Source organism: Phyllostomus hastatus, unplaced genomic scaffold (assembly GCF_019186645.2).
Source record: "Phyllostomus hastatus isolate PE091 unplaced genomic scaffold, TTU_PhHast_1.1 phas_scaffold_129, whole genome shotgun sequence".
Classification (NCBI taxonomy): Eukaryota; Metazoa; Chordata; class Mammalia; order Chiroptera; family Phyllostomidae; genus Phyllostomus; species Phyllostomus hastatus.
In genome coordinates, this window is record NW_025334009.1 from 10106168 (window position 1) to 10126135 (window position 19968).

At 45.8% G+C, this 19968-nt stretch overlaps 1 protein-coding gene across 3 annotated transcripts in view; it reads right to left on the minus strand.

The window, feature by feature from the left end:
* Positions 1-8116: 8116 nt before the first annotated feature.
* LOC123830872 (myelin associated oligodendrocyte basic protein) overlaps positions 8117-19968 on the minus strand; it is a 32493-nt gene continuing 20641 nt past the window's right edge. For all 3 annotated transcript variants that reach the window (XM_045857552.1, XM_045857550.1, XM_045857551.1), the window contains 3 exons: positions 15966-16173; positions 8319-8401; positions 8117-8199 (listed from right to left, as the gene is read on the minus strand). In XM_045857552.1, coding sequence (XP_045713508.1) covers positions 16134-16173 — 40 coding nt within the window. In that variant the 3' untranslated portion in view covers positions 8117-8199; positions 8319-8401; positions 15966-16133. The remainder of the gene's footprint in view (positions 8200-8318; positions 8402-15965; positions 16174-19968) is intronic.

A 19968-nucleotide genomic window follows, 5' to 3' on the forward strand; every position in this document is an offset into this window, starting at 1 on the left:
AGAGAAACATCAATGTACGGTTGCTGGGGGCCATGGCCTGCAACCCAGGCATGTGCCCTGACTGGGAATCGAACCTGCAACACTTTGGTTCGCAGCCCACGCTCAATCCACTGAGCTACGCCAGCCAGGGCTCAACATTTTTTTTCTAAACATAGGAGTTGCTTCGTTTATACGCATTTTATTAATTATTCTTTTATAGTCCTTTTCCTAGGGCTTCCTGGGGGAATGGAGCTAAACACGTGTGTTCGGTCTGCCATATTTCACCAAAAGCCTTCAACTTCATTTTTCTAGATCCCTTGTATATTACCAGAAATCTGAAATAATATTTGATCACCTCCTGGAAGTCCTAAAGGCTTTGGCGATCCCAGCATATTTGATGTCATTGAGACACAGAAGAATCTACTTTATTCCTCTATGCAGACATCTCCAAATCATATTATAAGACAGAGTGGCTTTCCCCTGCCCGGGGGGGCTCTGGCTCTTGTCAGCTCAGCCACAGAGTCCGCTGCTTGCTTCCCTGCCATGTGACATGGGGCGAGCTTCATTTCTGAGCCTGGGAGCCTGTGATTCCTGCTTCCTGCCAGTCAGCAGCAGTTAGGGGCATTGCCGTTCCCGTCTTCTCTGGGATGAACTTCCACGAGGACCTGCCCACTAGTATGAAGAGGGCCGGCCTGAAGCCGAAAGACTGGGGTTCAAGTTCCAGCCTTGGCACCCACCACGTGTGGGGACTGAAGCAAGTCGCTTTGCTTCTCTCTGCTTTGGTTTCCTTATTGCCAACAGAGGCTTATGGGTCTCACAAGGATTGCGTGAGGGATACATGAGATGACATGTGTGCCCGGCAACTAGAAGGCGTTCAATGAATAGTTATCTAAGCATTCTGTATGCAAGGCTGCTAAAACCCGCAACAGCCTTGAGCCCTTTGATGAAAACGAATCCACTCCATTGTACTCCTTAATTGATATGGTAAGCTTGTTCGTGGATGGTCTTTTTTATTCTTCAAATAAGTTGATGTTAGAAGCCTAAAATGTGTATCACCCCAGAATAGGTTACCTGAGTAGGTGTGAACAGACTTCTCAAATTTTAATGCTCAGACCATCCACCCAGGGACCTTGCTAACAAGAAGATTCTGATTCGTAGGCGTGGGGCGGGGCTGAACATGGCACTGTAGATGGGCAGGCATGGCATCATCTCCCAGGCACAGAGTTTCAGGCTGTGCCCAACCTCTGCCTTTCTTACATGGGCCCCGTCCATCAGAATGAATCCACGTGACCGGGAGTGGGGCGGGGGGAGGCAGATAGAGAGCTCAGAGTCACAGGTAGAGGAGAGAAAAGGCAGGGTGGTCCAGTGAAAAGAGCAACAGCTCAGGTGACAGACAGATTTGGGACTGAAGTCTAGCCCTGTCACTGCTAGCTGTGGGACCCTTGGCAAATCACCCAGCTTCTTCGAGGCTCAGTTTCCTCAGCTCTAGAGTGAGCACGACCATCCCCACCTCACAGCTGCTGGGAAACGGACGTAACTCCACATTCCCACAACTCTGTCACCGGGTCCCAAGAGTTCCACTCTCACGCGAATGCCCTCAGCGTCCGGAAGATGGAGCAAGGCGTTCTTTACTGTTCTCTCCTGGCCACGTTCAATTCATCCAGAGCCCGTCTCAGATGGGTACCCAAAGTCTCTTCTTCCTTGGTTTCCTCCTACTTTCCTTATCGTTATTTTTTTTAATTTTTTTATTGACTATATTGGGATGACATTGACTAATAAAATTGTATAGTTATACAATTCAACGATATGTCATCTGAGCATTACCACCCCACATCAAGTCCCCTTCCATCACCATTCATCCCCCCTTCACCCTCTTCTACCTCCCCCCAAACCCCTTTCCTGTGGCAAACACCGTACTCATGTCTGTATCCATGAGTCTTTCTTTTTTTTTCTTTGCTTAATCCCTTCACCCTTCTAACCCAGCCCCAAACCCCTTCCCCTCTGACCACTGTCAGTCTATTCTCTGTATCCATGAGTCTGTCTCCACTTTGTTAGTTTATTTTGTTCATTAGATTCCACATATCAGTTTTCCTACTTTTTTTTTACTACCTAGCTGCTCCCTCCCCGGGGACCCAGTTCCATCCTCCCCCCACCCCCCCAGTGCTTGGTGCGGGCTGGGAAGACAGACTCTCAACTTCTTTCTGTGAGGGGTAGAGTCTAGATTCCGTGAGACAAATAAAAAGTCTTCATAAGACTGACTGCCTCTCTTACCAGGAGCTCAATATAAGGGTTTTCAACAAGGGTTAGAATGGGAAGGGATAGTGGTGGCGAGAGGCAGGAGACGCAAATGCCACTGCACACGGGAAGCCCCAGTAGACGGTGGCCCCTGGGCTTGTCTTCTCTTAGTCCCAAACCATGAACACACTTAACAACGTGGCATGCAAACCTCTTTCTGTAATTCTAAGGTTTGCTTCACACCTTCCTGAATATCCTCTCCTTGGCATGTTTTTGCGAGTCCTGACTCGGTTGAGTTAGGGCCAAGCTAGCAAAAGGAGCTCAACGCTGTGCTACTTGCCAGCCAGCCTCCTTCGGAGGCCGTCTCTGGAATCCTGCGCTTCAGCGGGAGCTACCAGAATGCCAGCTTAGCACAGTGCCGTGCATTCCCAGTGATGTGTGAATGGATGAACCGCTTGGTGTTCAGTAGAACTTCCCTGCTGGGCCCAGTGCTTCCTCTTCTCCCACGGTCCAGCCAGGTTCTCGGACTGGCAGGGACAAGGAGAGCGCTAAGACCAGGGAGCAGGGGCTGCCCAAGGTCTTGCCTAGTGGACTCTCAAAGGGCAACAAAAGGAGACCTGACATGTGAAAATATGAAAATAAAGATCTGATTCACACTCGCCTTTTGACAGGATGCACTTTCTGGATCACTCTAGAAGCAAAACCCCAAAAGTGCTTTCATTCAACGTAACATGCTTAATATCACGGATGATGCTGTTTTGCTAAACTAAAACATTTACACGGGCTTCATAACTGAGAGATGTGTTTAGAGATTGTTTAGGGATGCTTTTTATTTGTTGATGTACTTTCATTTTATTTTCGAGCATGCTGACTCATTGCTATTATTTCATTTAACAATGACCCATTATTATAATGGACCAATTAATAAAATTATGCAGTCAAAATAATGAGAATGTACTGACAATCTTCACAGCGACTGCCACTAAACCATTTTGAGTTAATGGCACAGAAACGACGAGATCCACGCGAGGCATTTACTTTCCGTGAGTGTATTCAGCACTTCTGCCTGCCGGGACCTAAGGCCTTTTGACCCCAGTTTGACTATCACACAGGTGTCGAGTGAGGACTCAATTCTCCCACCTCTCTTCCTTCTGCAAACCACCACACAACGCTTTACTGTATGCGGCTTCCTCAGCCCAATGTACTGCCATGCAGCTGCCACTTGCATGGATGTGTTGGTTATGTAATATCGTTCTGTTCTCTCCTCATTAGCCTGAGAAGTGAAAGAAATGAAATGAGAGTAGTAAGCCCCTTCCTGTTTTGCAGCAATTTTTAGGATGCCAGATCAGAATCTCAGTTTGCAGAATGACCTGGGACTCCAAAGCCTTCTCCTGTGACAATGCTTTCAGCGCATACTCTCTCTGCTGAGGAGAAAATGAGTCTTTAACGCAACGTGAGTACAATGGCAATTAGAAGTCAACAGTTGTCATTCTGACACCACCACCCTCAAGTCATCCGGAGAGGCTCAGCTTCACATTCAAAGCCCAGCACCGTCACTGCAAGGCTGGGATCACTCAGTACCTACATCCCTGTTCACGCAGGGATGCGAAACTGCGCGGCGGAAGCTGATTTTGAGTGTGAGCGTCTCACCCACGTGACCGAGAATATGGTTAAAATAATCCTTTTAAGACCATATCAGCTTCTGAGAATGTAACATTTGCAGGAAGGTTGCCTTTGGAAAAAAAGAAAAACATTTAAATTTGTCTAGAATTCTCCCACCCACAGACACCAGTGTGTGATAAACACTCGTCTGTCATCTTCTTCAATGTTCAGAAGAGGAGCGAGGCGGGGAGAGACGGGGAGCCGCTGATCCCAGGGCGCGCAGCTGGGTCAGGACGCGGCTGGACCACAAACCCGGCGCCTTTCCCGTTCCCAGTGTAGCGTCTCGGCTCTGGCAGCCCACGAAGCAACTTCAGATACACCAAATGCTGATGTTAAAGGAGGCTTATTGTTTTTTAGTTTATTTTCTTCCTTTTTCATTGTGCTTTTTCCATTACCATCTATCTCCCCATACCCTCTTCCACTTCTCACCCCCAATCACCACACTGTTGTCTGTCCGTGTCCATGAGTTCTTTCTCTTTTTTGCCTTTTCTGCTCCATCCCTCCAGCCCCCCAACCCCCGCCACCCTCCCAGACCTGCCAACCTGCTCTCTATCCATGATTCTGTAAATATATATTCTCTGTGTCTCCATTAAAAGATAGAAACTTGGAGGTCCGAGTTCATGTTATCAATTCCTGAAAAACACGATAATTTTGTTTCTTAGCTGGAGCAAGGGCTCCCCCTAATGGCTGCCGACAGCACTTCGGAAAGACTACAATTGACCGCTGGGAAGATGAGAAAAGCAACTCCTAAGGGTCACCCCTGGCATCACCAAAAACCCTGATTCTCTCCCATCTGCGAGCATCCTTTTCTCTCCAATAAGGCACATCCCAGGGATCTTTGGAGTATCAATAATGTCCTGTGATACCCCTTCCGACAGCGCCCTGCTACGGATCCACCCCCTGACAGGCAATGACAGCACCTGCATTTTCCAACTGTAGGTTCTAAAAACTCCAGCGTGGGCCTCATGTGACTTGTGTTATTCAATCTGCAGTCTTCTCAGTAAACAGTTGCAGAAATCAGGTGTGTTTTGCAGGCAATTCTGTTTTATCTTCTTGTTTCCATCATGGCTTCACGTGACGGAAATATCTCTTCTGATACCCTAATGCAATCGCATTTCCTTTCAACACCTGGAATTCACAAACTGATCCTGAGCTTTCTCCCTGCCCAGAAAGGGGGGACCAACTGTCCGCCGAGGGGCTGTGTCCCTTTCCTAGGAGAATAGTTTTAGAAGCCACAGGTGCTCATTCTACAAATAAGCTTTTCTGCGTTTTGACTGGAATTTGATGGCACAAAATCTCTAATAGTATAAATCACAGAGGGGCAGAACAGATAACACCCCCTTTAAAAAATATCCGTGGGTCCTTGCAATTTCCAGTTCGCCTCTATTGTAATGACTTCTTCTTGACTTACTCAGATGGAACAGTTAATGAATCCATTTTTTTCCAGTTTTTGAACAACTACTTTTTCTTGTTCTCATTAATGTCGGTGTTAAAAGCTTTATATTCCCGTACCAAACCGCAGTTCTACATTTCATCGCTGCCTCCCCAATATTCAGGAGACCCCATATCTTTTTTTTCCCTTGACCCTCGCGTCAGCCACCCCGAAACTGGCTTCACAGTGTGCAAGTCCCATTGATTCTCCGGTGGGCATCGCCTCAGCACCGGCATCTGACCAGGAAGAAGCCACAGCACTCTTCTGGGTGGAGCTGGTGAGCAGTGGGGGGGTGGGGGGCACCGAAGAAACGAAGAGCTCAGTACGCTCAGTGGGATAGCATGTTTGTGGAGTGAAACAGGAAAATGAAATGTACCTTACAGACAAATATCCCTTCCCAAAGTTTTAAAAAAAAAACCTACCCATTTTCTACATTTGAACTCCCCAATCTGAATTGATTTTATTTCCCCTTCATATTTTTTTCTTTCACTGATGCCTTTGTGTCTTGATAGCACAGAACTTTAAGTAGAAAACTGTAATTTCGCAGAGGCCCATAGGTATACACGGTGGCCTGTCCCAACTCAAAAGAGTCAACTATGTACATCTCTTCCCAGGTCTGCACTCAGTCGTGTCGTGTTCGTAGCTTGCAGTCAGCCACCGTGGGAGTATTGACACCATGGAAATTGGCCAACACTAGAAATCAGGACTTTGCACCCAGAGGGCCAATTATTAAGCATTTAAAACAACTCTGGGCACACACCTCCGTTTTCCCAGAGCCAGTCACTATGTCAGAACATAAAGTCAATTAACATCCAGGACTATCAGAGCCATCTGCCAAACACCATGGTTGAGAATTCCCACTCAAGAAGTTTACACAGAATAGCTTTTGCAGCTTTATGTAATTTCTGCAACATTCACTTCATTACGCTCCCCAGAACCAACCCTTATAAGACAAAAAAAAAAAACACAGTTAGATTATAGTACGTTTTAGTTATAATATCCGAGGCACATTACATTTAGTTATTTACCAGTTTCCAGAGGGTTTTATTCCACAACAGACAAACAGAGAATTCAGTAATTTCTAGTTATTAACAGTTCTGTGCTGACACCCCATTTTTACATGAATTAATACGCACTGTGCTCTCCCCTCCCCAGTTTTGCTCTCTGCCGTAACTGTGTGTCTCTGGATGACATGGAGGACAGAGCCCAGCAAGCTCTGAGTACGAGGTCTGCCTTTGCCCAAATCTAAAGTGGACTGAAGAAATATTCAGTTTCCCTACTGGGTCTGAGTGGGGTTAGCCCACTAATTTCTTCTCTCTAGGAGTCTGTCATGGCGCCCCTGGTGTCACTCCCAGGAATGTTAATGGCCTCAGATAACTCATCGCTGGAAATTGTTCATCGTAGAGGTTCTCACTTTGTTGTTCATTTAGCACCTGAATGGAGGCAGGGGAAACATTTCTACCTGGAGGCTCTGTGTATCTGAGTTCCCCTGCCTTTTTGTTGCCACTGCCACAGACAGTGACGGCCTCCCCACGCGAGGAGGCCAGGACACTCGGGCCTCGCCCTCCGGCTGCCATGGGACAGCGCTTGGCCCGAGTCCTCTTTCTGGGGGCTGGTGTTCTGAGCTGTGTCTCGTATGAGTCTAGTACCCTTCCTCCCCACTCCCCAGCGTTTCTTCTCACCCCAGCCACACACCTTGAATGAGACTTCTTCCTCTGGCATTGGCTTCATAGTCTTACTTGCCACTTACACTTGGCTGGGTCTGGCTGTGCTCGCTCAAGGACACAGAGCCTTGCCTCGGTAGGGCTGCAGGCACCCGCCTGCGCCGGGCCACCCAGGCTCCCAGCACAGGCCTGCTCTGAATGCCCCCTTTACTCTGAGTTCCCCTCTACCTGACATCCCTCAACATTCTACAACATTCTATTATCTTCTGTGTTTTCCTACCTATTCCTAAAGAAGGGTTGGGAGAGGGGGGGGGTATTCTAATTTTTCCCCTTTTTCCCCATGTCAGAAACCTGCAGGAGTCACAATACAGTCAACATCCAAAAGTGACTCAGACCAGATGGGTTTGTTTTCTGAGACTTGTAACCTTGGAGAGACCCCAGGCTTCTTAGTCACCCATTATCTCTCCAAAAACATTTGTGTAGGGCTAATGCTGTTGACCATTTCTAGACAGCTTTTAATTTTTATTATTTCTTCAAACCAGGAATTATTTCAAATCGTTTTGATTTCCAAAAGGATTGACATTTCTTGGATAGCCTTTTATTTTGTTATCATTTTAAGAATTCTGTTGCATCAGAGAGAAAGTGCGAGATCTTATGGTTTCTGTTTATTGGGCAATTATAGTATTGCAGGTTGTTCAAATTTTTGCAGCATCATAGTGCACTTACCATCTGCCATTTGATTTTTTTATTTTGTTTTCCAAATTTATTTACCTGGTATAGGTATATAGGATGCACTTGTTTTAACTGCTGTTTAGGATTTTATTTATGAATATACTATTATTGACTTGTTCCTTCTTTTATTGGTGGATATTGGGATCAATTTCTTTCTATGTCTCTCTCTTCCTCTTTCTTTTCCAATGGCCTCACTAAACAGATTTATACGTACCTCCTTTTTCTATGGACACAAGTGTTCTCTAGGATGGATGCCTAAATCATAATTGTTTGATCATAGTCTATACAATATGCTGCTTTGCTAGGATCCCCAAATTTTACACCAAAGATGTTGTAGTCGTTTACAAATTCTCATTAGTAGTTTATGAGAATTTCCCCCACATCCTTGCCAACACTTGATAATTTTTACTTGTTGCCATTACGATGGTTGTACAATATCTTTTTTGCATATCCCTGAAGAAAGATATACGTCTTCATTCTGAAGAAACTTGAGTCCTAAGAAAAATAAATAAAAATAAGCCTGTGCTTAGTCATATCATACTGAAACTTTAGAATTCCAAAGCCAAAGGAAAACAACTTAAAAAACAACCAAAGGGAAGATACAATTTACTTACAATGGAAGGCAAGTAGAATGACAGCGGATTTCTCACTGACAATTACAGAGGTCAGAAGATAACAGGATGATATCTTCAAAATGCTGTGGGGAGGGAAAAAAACCTGTCAAACTAGAATTCTGTGTTATTCTCCCAGTGGTTTTATCTGTGAACTCTCAGTTGGCCTCCCCCACCTTCCTTAGAAATAGATACTGTCCCCTGACATAAGGGGTGGGTAGGTGTCCGAAGCTGGGCAAGTCCTAGAAATCTGTGCCCTCGGGTCACAGGATCAGCACATGAAGGCGCATAAACCAAGAGCTCTGGACACTCAGCCCTTCCATATACATGCTTTGAATATGTATTTTCTTTGCATTGGCCCCCTGCATCTGAGAGTCCCGGGAGGAAGCTTTTCGTGCAAGAAAGAAAAATGTTGGTGCTCAAGGCCCCCAGCTCTTCCTTTGGACTCCAGCTATTCTATTATCAGGACGCCAGTAGCTCTCCAAAGGGACACTGACACCAGAAAAACAAGGAAGGTGTCACATGAGAAGCTAGATTCGAGTATTTGGCTGAGGACTTTTGGAGACCTGAGACAATGCAAGTAACAGCAAATTAACACTGTAGGTTGAAAGCAAGTTAAGGAGGTAGATTCAGCAATGATACAACCATCCTAAGGCAGGTGAACATATTGGCAAGGCATAAGGGTATCTTGGCACCAGGCCATTTGGGGAAGTGAAGAAAACCAGGATTGGAAAGAGCTGGAGTCAGAATGCATCTGGCTGGGGGTCAGCAGCCCTATCAGGGGCCAGTCTTAGTCACCTGTCCGTGGGTTCTGCATGAGTCAAAGTGGAGCTGGCTTGAGCAGAATCTGTTAGCACCTGGGGATAAGATCTGGAGAAGGCAGTGAAGATGCTGTGAAGCCCAGAGCAATGAAAGTGCAGAAAGATTGATAGTAGCTGTACCAGAAATCTGAAAACCAAGATCTTCTGTGAATTTAAACTGTATAAGTACAGATGAGTGAGGGAAAGGGATCGAAGACCAGGGCTGAAAGAAGGGTGGCAGCTGGAGGGCACCCAGGAGCCTGGAGTGAAGAGAGAGCTGTGGTGTCCTTCCGCCCCTAGCTCTTCCTGTCCTCCCAGCACTTCCTGCTGAGATCAGTGAGCAAATCGGAAAAGATCTCAAGGCTCAGAAGATGTGGCTTAGAAAAATAATGAAGTTGACATTCTGAATAAGTATGTTATGCAGCTGAAACCACTTGATCTTGATCTTTGCATTAGAGGAGGAAAATTTTAGAAGGAAAAATGGACAGGATTGTTTTAAAAATAGTTAGTTGGCAGATCAGCATAGTAAGAAGATGAGAAAGCAGAGAAGTCAGATGGTAGCAAAATCCTCATCACCAAGAGTTAAAGAGAATACGTAGACGTCATTTACATTCCAAGCCTTCCAAGCCAGATAATGAGGTGTCAGCAAGACATCAGCTGGGGGAAGCGGGGTGGAGTTGGGAAATGATTCTTTTTTTTTTTTTACTGTTTGCAGCCAAAGCTCTGGTTGAAAGTAAATGTAAAACCTTGCAGCTGGCAGTAAAGATCCTTAATGATCTCCATCAGTTGAAAACTAAGACTATTAAAGGGCCAGACTCAGAAAGCTTACAAGACAGAAGAGAAAGAATAAAAGCTGTCGGCTGCAGAAGGCGCTGTTCACAGAGAACTTAAGAAATTGGGGGCAAATTATAGTGAAAACAGATTATGTAAAACTCTGTTGCATCACCGTGCTGAAAAAAGAAATCCCAGAACACCAGGCTTTATCTTGTTGATGCATCAAGATTTCTTCCTACAGAGAAGAGAGATGCAGCCTTCCTGAGACAGAAATTGCAGGTAGCAAGCTCGAAGAGTACTGTATTTCAGAGATCTTAGAAATAAAGCCAAACCCAGAGAGATGTACTAAATAACTCCCATCGGTAAGACGTCCTGGAAGTCAGACTGGCTCCCATGGAATACTCCTGGTGCATGCTGGACACTGGACCTATCACCTTTCTTCTATGAAAGAGGCATGCTTAGCAGTGAATTAGTTGTCAGTGGGCTTGCACATAGGTACAGAGACATATGGGGTATCAGAAAAAAAAACCTTACTCTCTAATCTGCATGCAAACTTGATTTAATTGAGGAAAAGTTGCCAGAATGTCTTTTGGGTCCCCTAGCCTCTGATGACAGACTACCCAACCCTCTTTGATGGTGGACCCAAGAAGGGTATCTCCATTTTATCATTAATCAAATAAATTTTCCTGGAGGTTAACGTAGGGCTGTTCATGGACCACCAACTGGGCCAAGGGACTTTTTCAATCTGATAAAATTATCTGCCTCTAATATTGGCCCCCATGTGGTTTCATTAATAAAGAATGGCCCAGCCCTGGCCAGGTGGCTCAGTTCGTTGGAGTGTCATCCTGGTACACCAAAAGGTTGCAGATTGGATTGCTGGTCAGGGCACATACCTAGGTTATGATTTCAGTACCCGGTCAGGGGCGTGCAGGATACAGCCGATTGGTGTTTCCCTATTACATGAATGTTTCTCTCTCCCTTCCCCTCTCCCTATAATCAACAAGCATATCCTCAGGTGAGGAATTTTTTTTAAATGGCCTGAAAAGCTTGCTTGCCCTTTCTGCAGCAAGGGCCGGTTTGGCTAATGCTGATGCCAACAGCTTCCTCTTTATCAGGAACACCTGTCATCAGCTCTGCACAGAAAGGACCCCTATTATAGCCATCAGTCACTTCTGAAACATGGACCCAGACACTCCACCCCACTGCTCCTTCCTGGTGAACTCACATCTCCTCTAAAGAGGAAACTTTAGAAACATAGACCCTCTTCCCATAAGAGAGTACCTTTCTCCTGGATTAGTTGAGATCATCTTTCTTTCTACAAAACACTTCCATCTTCGGGGTCTAGAGAGAAGGCCTCCAGCCTCTGGAGGTGCCACCCCTAGGTCCCACTGGCCCCCAGCCGCGGGTTATAAGGAAGCTGCTGGGACAGTTTATGTGCTTCAAAATCCAATGTGAATGTTACTTTGGTCATTAGATTTAACACTTTTTTAGAACTTAGTTTTATTGGTTAAGAGATCTTTTTTTTTTGAGCCAAATGGTTCAAATCTGCTACTTTATTTGCTATGAAGTCTACCACTTTAGCTGTGGTCTTGCATTTTCTCCACTCTCCTCAAACCTATTGTATGCATTATCAATGTAGCTCATATAGTTAATGTAGCATAAGCAACAGGAATGGATTTTTAGTAGCATGTTGAGTGTGGTATACTTTTATGTAAATTTGTTTAAAAGTAAAAGTATAAATGTACTTATCAGGAGTGATTGTTAATCTATGCTCTTTTGCTCAGTCGTACTTTGAATAAACCTAGCTGGTGAATTGAAAATCAAAACACCCACTTTGTGGCAGGCGAATTGTTTCCTAAGAGGAAAATAAGTACTCAGTGAAGAATTACCAATCAACGAAACCCAGATGTGTGACGTAACGCCAAATAGCATGCTCTTCAATGCAATAAGTCACTTAGAAGATCACTAACGTGTTCTATTGGTATTTGCTTCCAGCCATGAAGGTGCAGACTATCAGATTCTCCTCCCCCCGCGGAACCGCTGATCTCTACTAAACTAGAGATTAACGCAGACCCTAAAAACTGCCTTAGATGGTGTGAAATTGCGGCCAGGGGCCTGCTGGCTTCTCCTCCCTCTCCTATCATAAGGTGGCATCTCCAAGTATTCCAGAGCTCCACCAGTTCTGATTGGAAACTTCTAGATCACAACATTATGGCAACAAGGTCAAGGTCATGGTTTCCATGGCCATGGGAGCCATGACCAACCTCTCCCATTTACAAATGGGAAACAGTCTGTGGTATAGGATGGACGCACAGTTCATGCTCCATAAAAAAGAAGCTATTGTTATCACTCTCCTTACTCAACAACCCCACAGGTGTGTACCTGTTGTACAAACAAGAAGAGTGAGTATGAAAAACCCCTAAAAATCACAACGCTATACCCTACTGTTGGGTTGACAGAATCGTCCTGGTCCATCAAGAACACTTCATTGTGTTCAAGCAGAAGTAGTTAAGTACCATTTAATGGTGTTATTAATGGGACTGAGACATGTGCTGTGGAGTCAGGGAAGGCGCCCTTCCAGGACCTTCCAGGACTGAGTCTGCCCATCTCCCTAACGTTAGAACAGCAGCTCAGATGACGTTCTGCAAACGACTCTCTCAGCACAGCCCCGCCTCTCAGTGAACGGTTGGAAATTTTGCAGCTTCCCATAGTGAAAGCTTCCTCGTGATTCTTTATTCCCTGGGAATGTTAGATTCTGCCTTTCTTTCTCCAACTCTTTCATCTTCCGTCTGAGTGAGCACATATGTGTCTCAAGTTAAATCTGATATTTACATCTAAATATGAAGTTGCAGACAAGGACTTAGTGGCAAAATATTGCCTCAAATTGTACATGCATTAATTAGCTACTTAATTAAATTCCTCTGGAAAAGGTTTTTTTAAGTAGATTTCAAAGACCTGGGAGGAAGCAATTTCCCTATAATCCTCTCCACCGTTCTCATCTCTGACCCCAGCACCCATGGCCCCCATCGTGAACCGGCCACTCTCCCACTTCAAGAGAAAATCAAAGCCCCAGGTAGGGATGGACTCAAGTTCCTGCCGCTGACCCTGCAAACCCCCCTGAGTCCACGCTCCTTTTCTTCTTCCCTTTTTTTCCAATGAAAAGCGACTCCCCCGATCCATGCCAAATCCGCTCATCTGTTCCCTGGATGCCCCTTCCACATCCTCGGTTCTTGACTCCATCAGAGAATCTCCCCCTCATTCTTTTTTTTTTTTAGTAAAGATTTTATTTATTTCTTTTTAGAGGAGAAGGGAGAGAGAAAGAGAGGGAAACATCAATGTGTGGCTGTCTCTCACACGCCCCCTACTGGGGACCTGGCCCGCAACCCAGGCATGTGCCCTGACTGGGAACTGAACCGGTGACCCTTTGGTTCGCAAGCCCGCGCTCAATCCACTGAGCCACACCAGCCGGAGCTCTTTTTCCTTCTTTATCCACCTTCTCTGCTGCCTTCTTCCCAGCAGCCTTCACCACGCTCAAGTGTCTCCTGAGCTCATGGAAAACTCCAGCTCTTGCCATAGTCTCAGCTTCCCTTCACAGCCAGCCTTAGTTGAAGGGGTTGCATCAACCTTCAGGAATTCCTGTTCCTCGCCTTCCATTTGCTCCATGCAGAGGGCGGCCTACAACGTCACTAAATGTCCCTTACTACTAAATAAAGTAGATACGTTTGACTCTCTAAAAGTCTCTCAATGTCTGAAAAATTACTTCTATTTTTTTAAAAAACAACAAACAAGCATCTCTTCAGTCAACAAGTATTTATTGAGGTCTTACTAGTGCCGGGAACTGAGGGTGTAACAGGAAACAGATGTTGGCCATTCTGACGTTCACATTAGGGGGGGAAGGGGAGACAAGCAATAAACGAGGGCGGAACCAAACAAGAGAGTTCCAGAGGGTGATCAGTGCTGTGACGATAAACAAACTAGAGTGATGGGCTTGAGAGTAACCATGGAAACCACTCTGGGTTTCCAAGGGAAGCGGCTCTGAGGTGATACATGAGCTGAAGGCACCGATGCAAAGATCTCAGGCCGGACCGTGACAGGCAGAATGAACAACAGCAGAGCCCCGAGGCGGGCACAAGCACCAAGTAGACACGACAACATCTTGTTTGCAAGCACGAAAGGAGAGAACAGAAAGAAGGCAAGAAAGTGTGGCCTCGCTGGGTAGGGAAAGGGCACCTGGGTCACAAGAGAGTGAACCAAGCCTGCGAGAACTCCATGCGCCTTTTACCCTCACGGCCCCGCATCCCCTCCAGCCCTGAGTAGGAAAGCGTTGGAGGAGGTGGGAAGGAGTAGGGGAAGTAGCAGTTGCCTGCATCTTTCACCCTTCAACCCCAACAAACACATCAGCCACGCTTGAGCTTACGTAAGCTGGGACGGCTTCTGGGAGGGGCCCTGCCGCAGCCTGAAGAGAGATGGATTCACTCCAACCCCTCTCCTTCCAGCCCCTGCCTCTGCGCTGAATAAGGAAAAGGGGCTCCCACAAGGCTACTGCTGGGCACATAATGCAACCCTAAGTCAAGGGCGGGCCCAGAGGGGAGTGTGTTAGAGTTCAGTTTTTTCTGGTGGCCAGCTGAAGTGCTCAGGGTTCTCGGCGGGCAGGGAACTGACATGGGACTTGGCGGGACTCTCCAGTATTCGTGTGTGGCAGAGAAAACTGAAACAGCGAAGATGTTCTCCCAAAGCCAAGTTTCATAACCTAGTACACAGCTAACACACACACACACACACATCGATCCACAAGACGACCTGAGAGTCCTCCTTTCACCTGTGGGCAAACTCCCTCCCTGCCGCATGTCTATCTGTGTAGGGGGTGGGGGAACCAGGGTAGACAGGAGGTGGGAAAGGAGTTTCTATGCGGTGATAGAGAGCCTATACCAAGACCAAAGTCCTTCCCAGGAGTCCAGGGCTCCTATAGTGGGAGTACAACAGGGGGCAGAGATGGGAAGCCATCCCCCAATCCTGTACCATAATGATGGCGACCAGTCCTGCATACACCCTTGAAAGGCCTCCTACCCAGAGAGAGAAGTCTTGGGCTGCGTAATCTCCCCTAACTCACCCCTCCCGCCCACTTAATCCTCCTCTCCCCAAGGCCAGGCTCTGCTTACTTTCCTTCCCGATCCCACTACTGTATCAGAAGGCGATGTGAAGGGGTCCAGCAGGGGAGAGCATGGAGCGGCCAGGCCTCCATCCTCCCCGAGGGACTGGCTACTGTGGCTTGGAAACAGCCATTCTCTGAGCTCGCCTTCAGGTCCCGTGAGAGAGCCCAGGGGCCATCTGCCCGCTTAGCGGAGTGAGGAGGGGGGAAAGCGGTATGTCCTGCTTCGTGGAGGGCCCATCTCCACAGCCCTGTTTCCAGGACCCCCCGGGAGAGTGGGTGGGGGCAGGGCATCACGACTGAGGCCAATAACCTGCCCAAAGCAATGAATTCTGGAGCTGAGACCATCCACATGGGCTGGACAAGCTCAAAAGCAGAGCCTTACTTAGAGTATCTGCTGTCTGTCACTCAGGCTGAGACGACAAGGAGACAGTCACAAATCCCTGTGAGAGGCTGGAGACAGGGGCCTGGGGAGTGGGACAGGGCTGCTTGCTCATGCATTTTCTCCTAGCCTCTGACACAGTCCACTGGCTACATCTGACATGTGGATTTAAACAATGCTGACCCTCCCTGGGAATATCTTCGCATTTCTGGATCATGTGACAGCCTATTATCTTGCTCAGAAAAGAACATGGGTCTTCTCCAGAGCCAAGCGTGCCTCAGACCGTGGGCTAGTACAGGGAACTCATTACAAAGAAGAAGGTCAAGGATCTAAACGATGTGGAGGGTCTGCAACAGGAAGCCAGGGACAGAAAGGAAGAGAGCTCGGGGAACACGGAGGCTGGCGGTGGGGCCACCCTGATCCAAAGACTCGGGAAGAGGAAGGGCTGCAGGTGACTTGGAACAAGCCACGCGCTGAGTTCTGGAGCCCGAGGGGCGCTGCTGGGACCCACCAGCTGAAGCCTAACACAGAGATGCCCCTCTCACCTCCAGGCAGGCTGCCCGGCGGCCCCCATGCCGTGGAGACCTTGGGCATCAGCGGGCATCTGCCTCTGCACCATGTTGGAAACCGGACAGCTCGCCCAAGGGCGCAGGGGTCAGGAAGCAGGGGGTCCAGGAGCTGAGGCCATCCACTCAGTTGAAACTCCTCCTCGGTTACTTCTTCCGTGGGGTTGGCTTGATCCTCCTTTTCAATCTGGTTTGCAAAGAGAAACATAAACATCCGTGACACTGGTAAGTGATGCGCTCTCTCTTCTTGCTGAGTTAGTATTAACTGTGCACGTGTGAACTGCCTTTGAGGTTATCCTTCTTCTGGGAAGTCCTTAGGATTCCTCTCTTTCATTTCTCAATGCTGGCAGTATCTGGCCAAAATAATATCATATTTTCCTGACCTGTTCCTAGCAAACATATTCTTTAAAAGTCCATCTATTTTTATGTGCATTAATTTGTGCTTTTCTCTTTCATCATTGTAGATAATTTTTAAACACAGGAAAACACACAGGAAATCGAAGTACCACCTCCATTCTTATTTTTTTAAAAAACTAGTCATACTGCCCATGAATGTAAAGACACAGACGTACACACATATACGTATAGGTTTGCACCCGCATTATGAAACTGACCATATTGACAAGTTCCCCTTTTGACAGAGAGCAGACTGTATTCAGAAAGGAAATAAACACCACCCAGGAAAGATGTTATAAAAAGGTGGCCCCGAATGGACATTGCTTGCAAGGTTATTCTCCATATTATATTAACTGCAATTTATTTAGACAGCAGAACTTTATGTGGCCACCTTTGAAATGAGGTTCTGTCAAGTAGTTTCAGACATCATCAAAGTTCTTAATTTTAAAAAAATAAGGAAAAAAAAGCCAAAGATGCATATATTAAAAATGTGCCATATTTTATACTAAGGACTGAACTTATGGGCATCACAGCTTTTCCTATAATTAGCAGAGAAGAGTAAAAATTAGCAATAAAAATTCATATTCAGGTATTAACAACAGCATTTTCCAAAACCCCAAATCATACACCAAGCTAACAATGCGGGCGTCCTTCAGAGGGGATCGAGGATAAATGAAGAAACAATTTAGTGACATTTGCAGAGTGAACTGTAGCCTGGAAGGTTGGAGCGCACCCCCATCCTGTCCTGGATTGTCTCTGTGACCTCCCGACATGAGGCAGCCTGTTCCTATTAGAGCCCCACGTAGATCCTGCTGGATACAAAACCCTGGGTGGTGACAGTCACACAGAAGCCACTGGTTCCAGGCCTCACCCTGTGTCAGGCACCACTGCCATCAGCCACTGCGGCATCTAAGATAACATGAGCACCTAGTTAACTAATCATCACTTCGAGGGCCATGGCAGCCACATTGATGGCCCTGGGGACGGCCGGCCACGTGGTGCAGCAACAGCCCCCAAATTCCATTTCGACAAGTGGAAGCAACTGCCTTGGGGAGACTCTGCCAGTCATTAGGGTTAGACGGCACAGTGAACCCATTAAATAACAGTTCCAATAACATCCACTTACCTAGAATGATAAAATGATAAACTAAGTACTTCACAATGGTAAATAATGAGGTACATAACATCCTTATTTTACAGATGGGAAAAAGTACGGTTTGGAGAGAATAAGTAACTAGGACTGGCAGAGCTCAGACTCCAACCTGAAGCCAGAGTCCTTGCCCTTCCCACCTGGCCAGACTAGGTGTATTGATAGGTCTCATCCAGCCAGTAACATCGGCCAAGCCCAGAGTCAGGCCCTGGAGACGGGAGCATAAGACAGAGTTCCTGCTCCTGACTCGTGTGCACTCCAACAAGGTGTCTGCAACGTAGCAGTGGAGACACCCAAGGAGTGCTGGGAGGAGGTGGGCATGTGCTCAGCAAGAAGGATGAAGGCTCCTAAGTCACAGAGCTATGCCAGAGCTCTGAACCACTGACAATAATGATGAATCTGAGGGCACAGGAGAGAAGTTCTCTGCTTACATGAAATATTCCGCACATCATCCCCACTGACCCACTCACATAGGAAAATAAGTCAGTATGATGCGAAAATCAAGCCCTGTATAAAACATGCTCATCATCTTCTCATAGCGCATCTCGGAAGGGTGGAAGTTTTAAAGACTGCCCACATGGCAGAGCAGACGAGACAAACAGCGCAGACCCATGTGGGGTCGGGAGAGGAAGCGGCAGGAGTCTGCAGCCCACATACGGCAGCCGCAGCCGGCAGCCGTCTCAAGATGGCTCTTCAGGGCCCTAGTTCCCTTCCAGAAGAGCGTGGCCCTGACTGTAAATCCAGTCCCTAGAGTGTCCGTAATAATCACCTATAAGCCTCAGGGAGACACCAGTACCTGGTGATCTTGGCAATTACCACCATAGTAATTCTAGTAGTGATGAGAACTTCAATTTTTTAAAATCCAGAATGCATTCATGCCCGTTCATTAGTTTAAAGATAGAGCATGTCCATCAGTGAACCAGAAGGAAAGATGAACCACATCTTGAAATATGAATTTGAAGAAAGCACAGGTATAAACCCACAACCCAACCCAAAGGTCCTCCCCCTTTTAGTGATCCAGAAAACCAGTTTATCAAGGACTTAATTTGTTGAAACATTTCTCTAAGAAGCAAATGTTCTAAGTGAAATAGGTTTTTAAACCACATGCAAACCTAAGCATACAGATTAAAAGTAAAAAAATTAAATTGCCTCTATTCTTAGATGACATGAATGTCAATGTAGAAAATCCCAGTCTACCCCCCAAAAAATGGTAGAATAAGTGAACATGATCTTTAGCAAGATCACAGGACACATGAGCACTATACGAAAATCAATTGTTTTCACATACTAACAATGAACAATGAAAAATTAGGAGTGTGCTATTTCAATAGCATTTTTATAGAATACTGAGGTATAAAGCAAACAAAATATGTGCAAGATCTATGTAATGAAAATTACAAAACAAACAAAAAAGAACTAAATGAATAAAGAGATATACTACATTAATAGACTCAACAGTGTTACAGTTCTTCCCCAAAATTATCTATAAAATCAATACAACCTCATTCCAAACCCTATCAAAGATAATGTAGAAATTGACACACTGACACTACAATTTATAAGGAAAAATAGAGGAACTAGAATAGCCAAAAATAATTTCAAATATAAGGAACAATGCCGGGGCCCTGGCTGGTGTGGCTCAGTGGACTGAGCACCAGCCTGCGATCCAAAAGGTCGCCAGTTTGATTCCCAGTCAGGGCACATGGCTGGGTTGTGGGCCAGGTCCATGATTGGCTGCGTGAGAGAGTCAACCATCTACCTTTTTGTCCCTCTCTTTCTCCTTCCCTCCCACCCTCTCTAGAAATAAATAAATAAATAAATAAATAAATAAATAAATAAATAAATAAAACCTTTTTTAAAAAAAGGACAATGCGCCTGGCTGGCGTAGCTCAGTGGATTGAGCACAGGCTGCGAGCCAAAGCATCGCAGGTTCGATTCCCAGTCAGGGCACATGCCTGGGTTGCAGGCCACGGCCCCCAGCAACTGCACATTGATGTTTTCTCTCTCTCTCTTTCTCCCTCCCTTCCCTGTCTAAAAAATAAATAAATAAAATCTTAAAAAAAAACTACTTGAACAATTAAAATTTTAAAAAAAAGAACAATGCTGGGGAATTCACGCTAATTGATTTTAATACTTTAAGGCTACATTAATTAAGTGTTGTATTATTAAAAGGCAAAAATATATAAATTCGCAGAACAAAATAGAAATTCCAGAAACAAACTTGCACATTATGGTCAACAGATTTTCAACAAAATTGCAAAAGTAATTCAGTGGAGAATCTTTGAAACAAAAGGTGCTGGAACAATTGAAAATGTATATGAAAAAATATTGAATCTCAACTTATGCTTCATACCATTTATAAAAAATAACTCAAAATGGATAATAATGTAATTGCAAAACCTAAATTTTAAAATTTCTAGAATCACCCATAAGGAG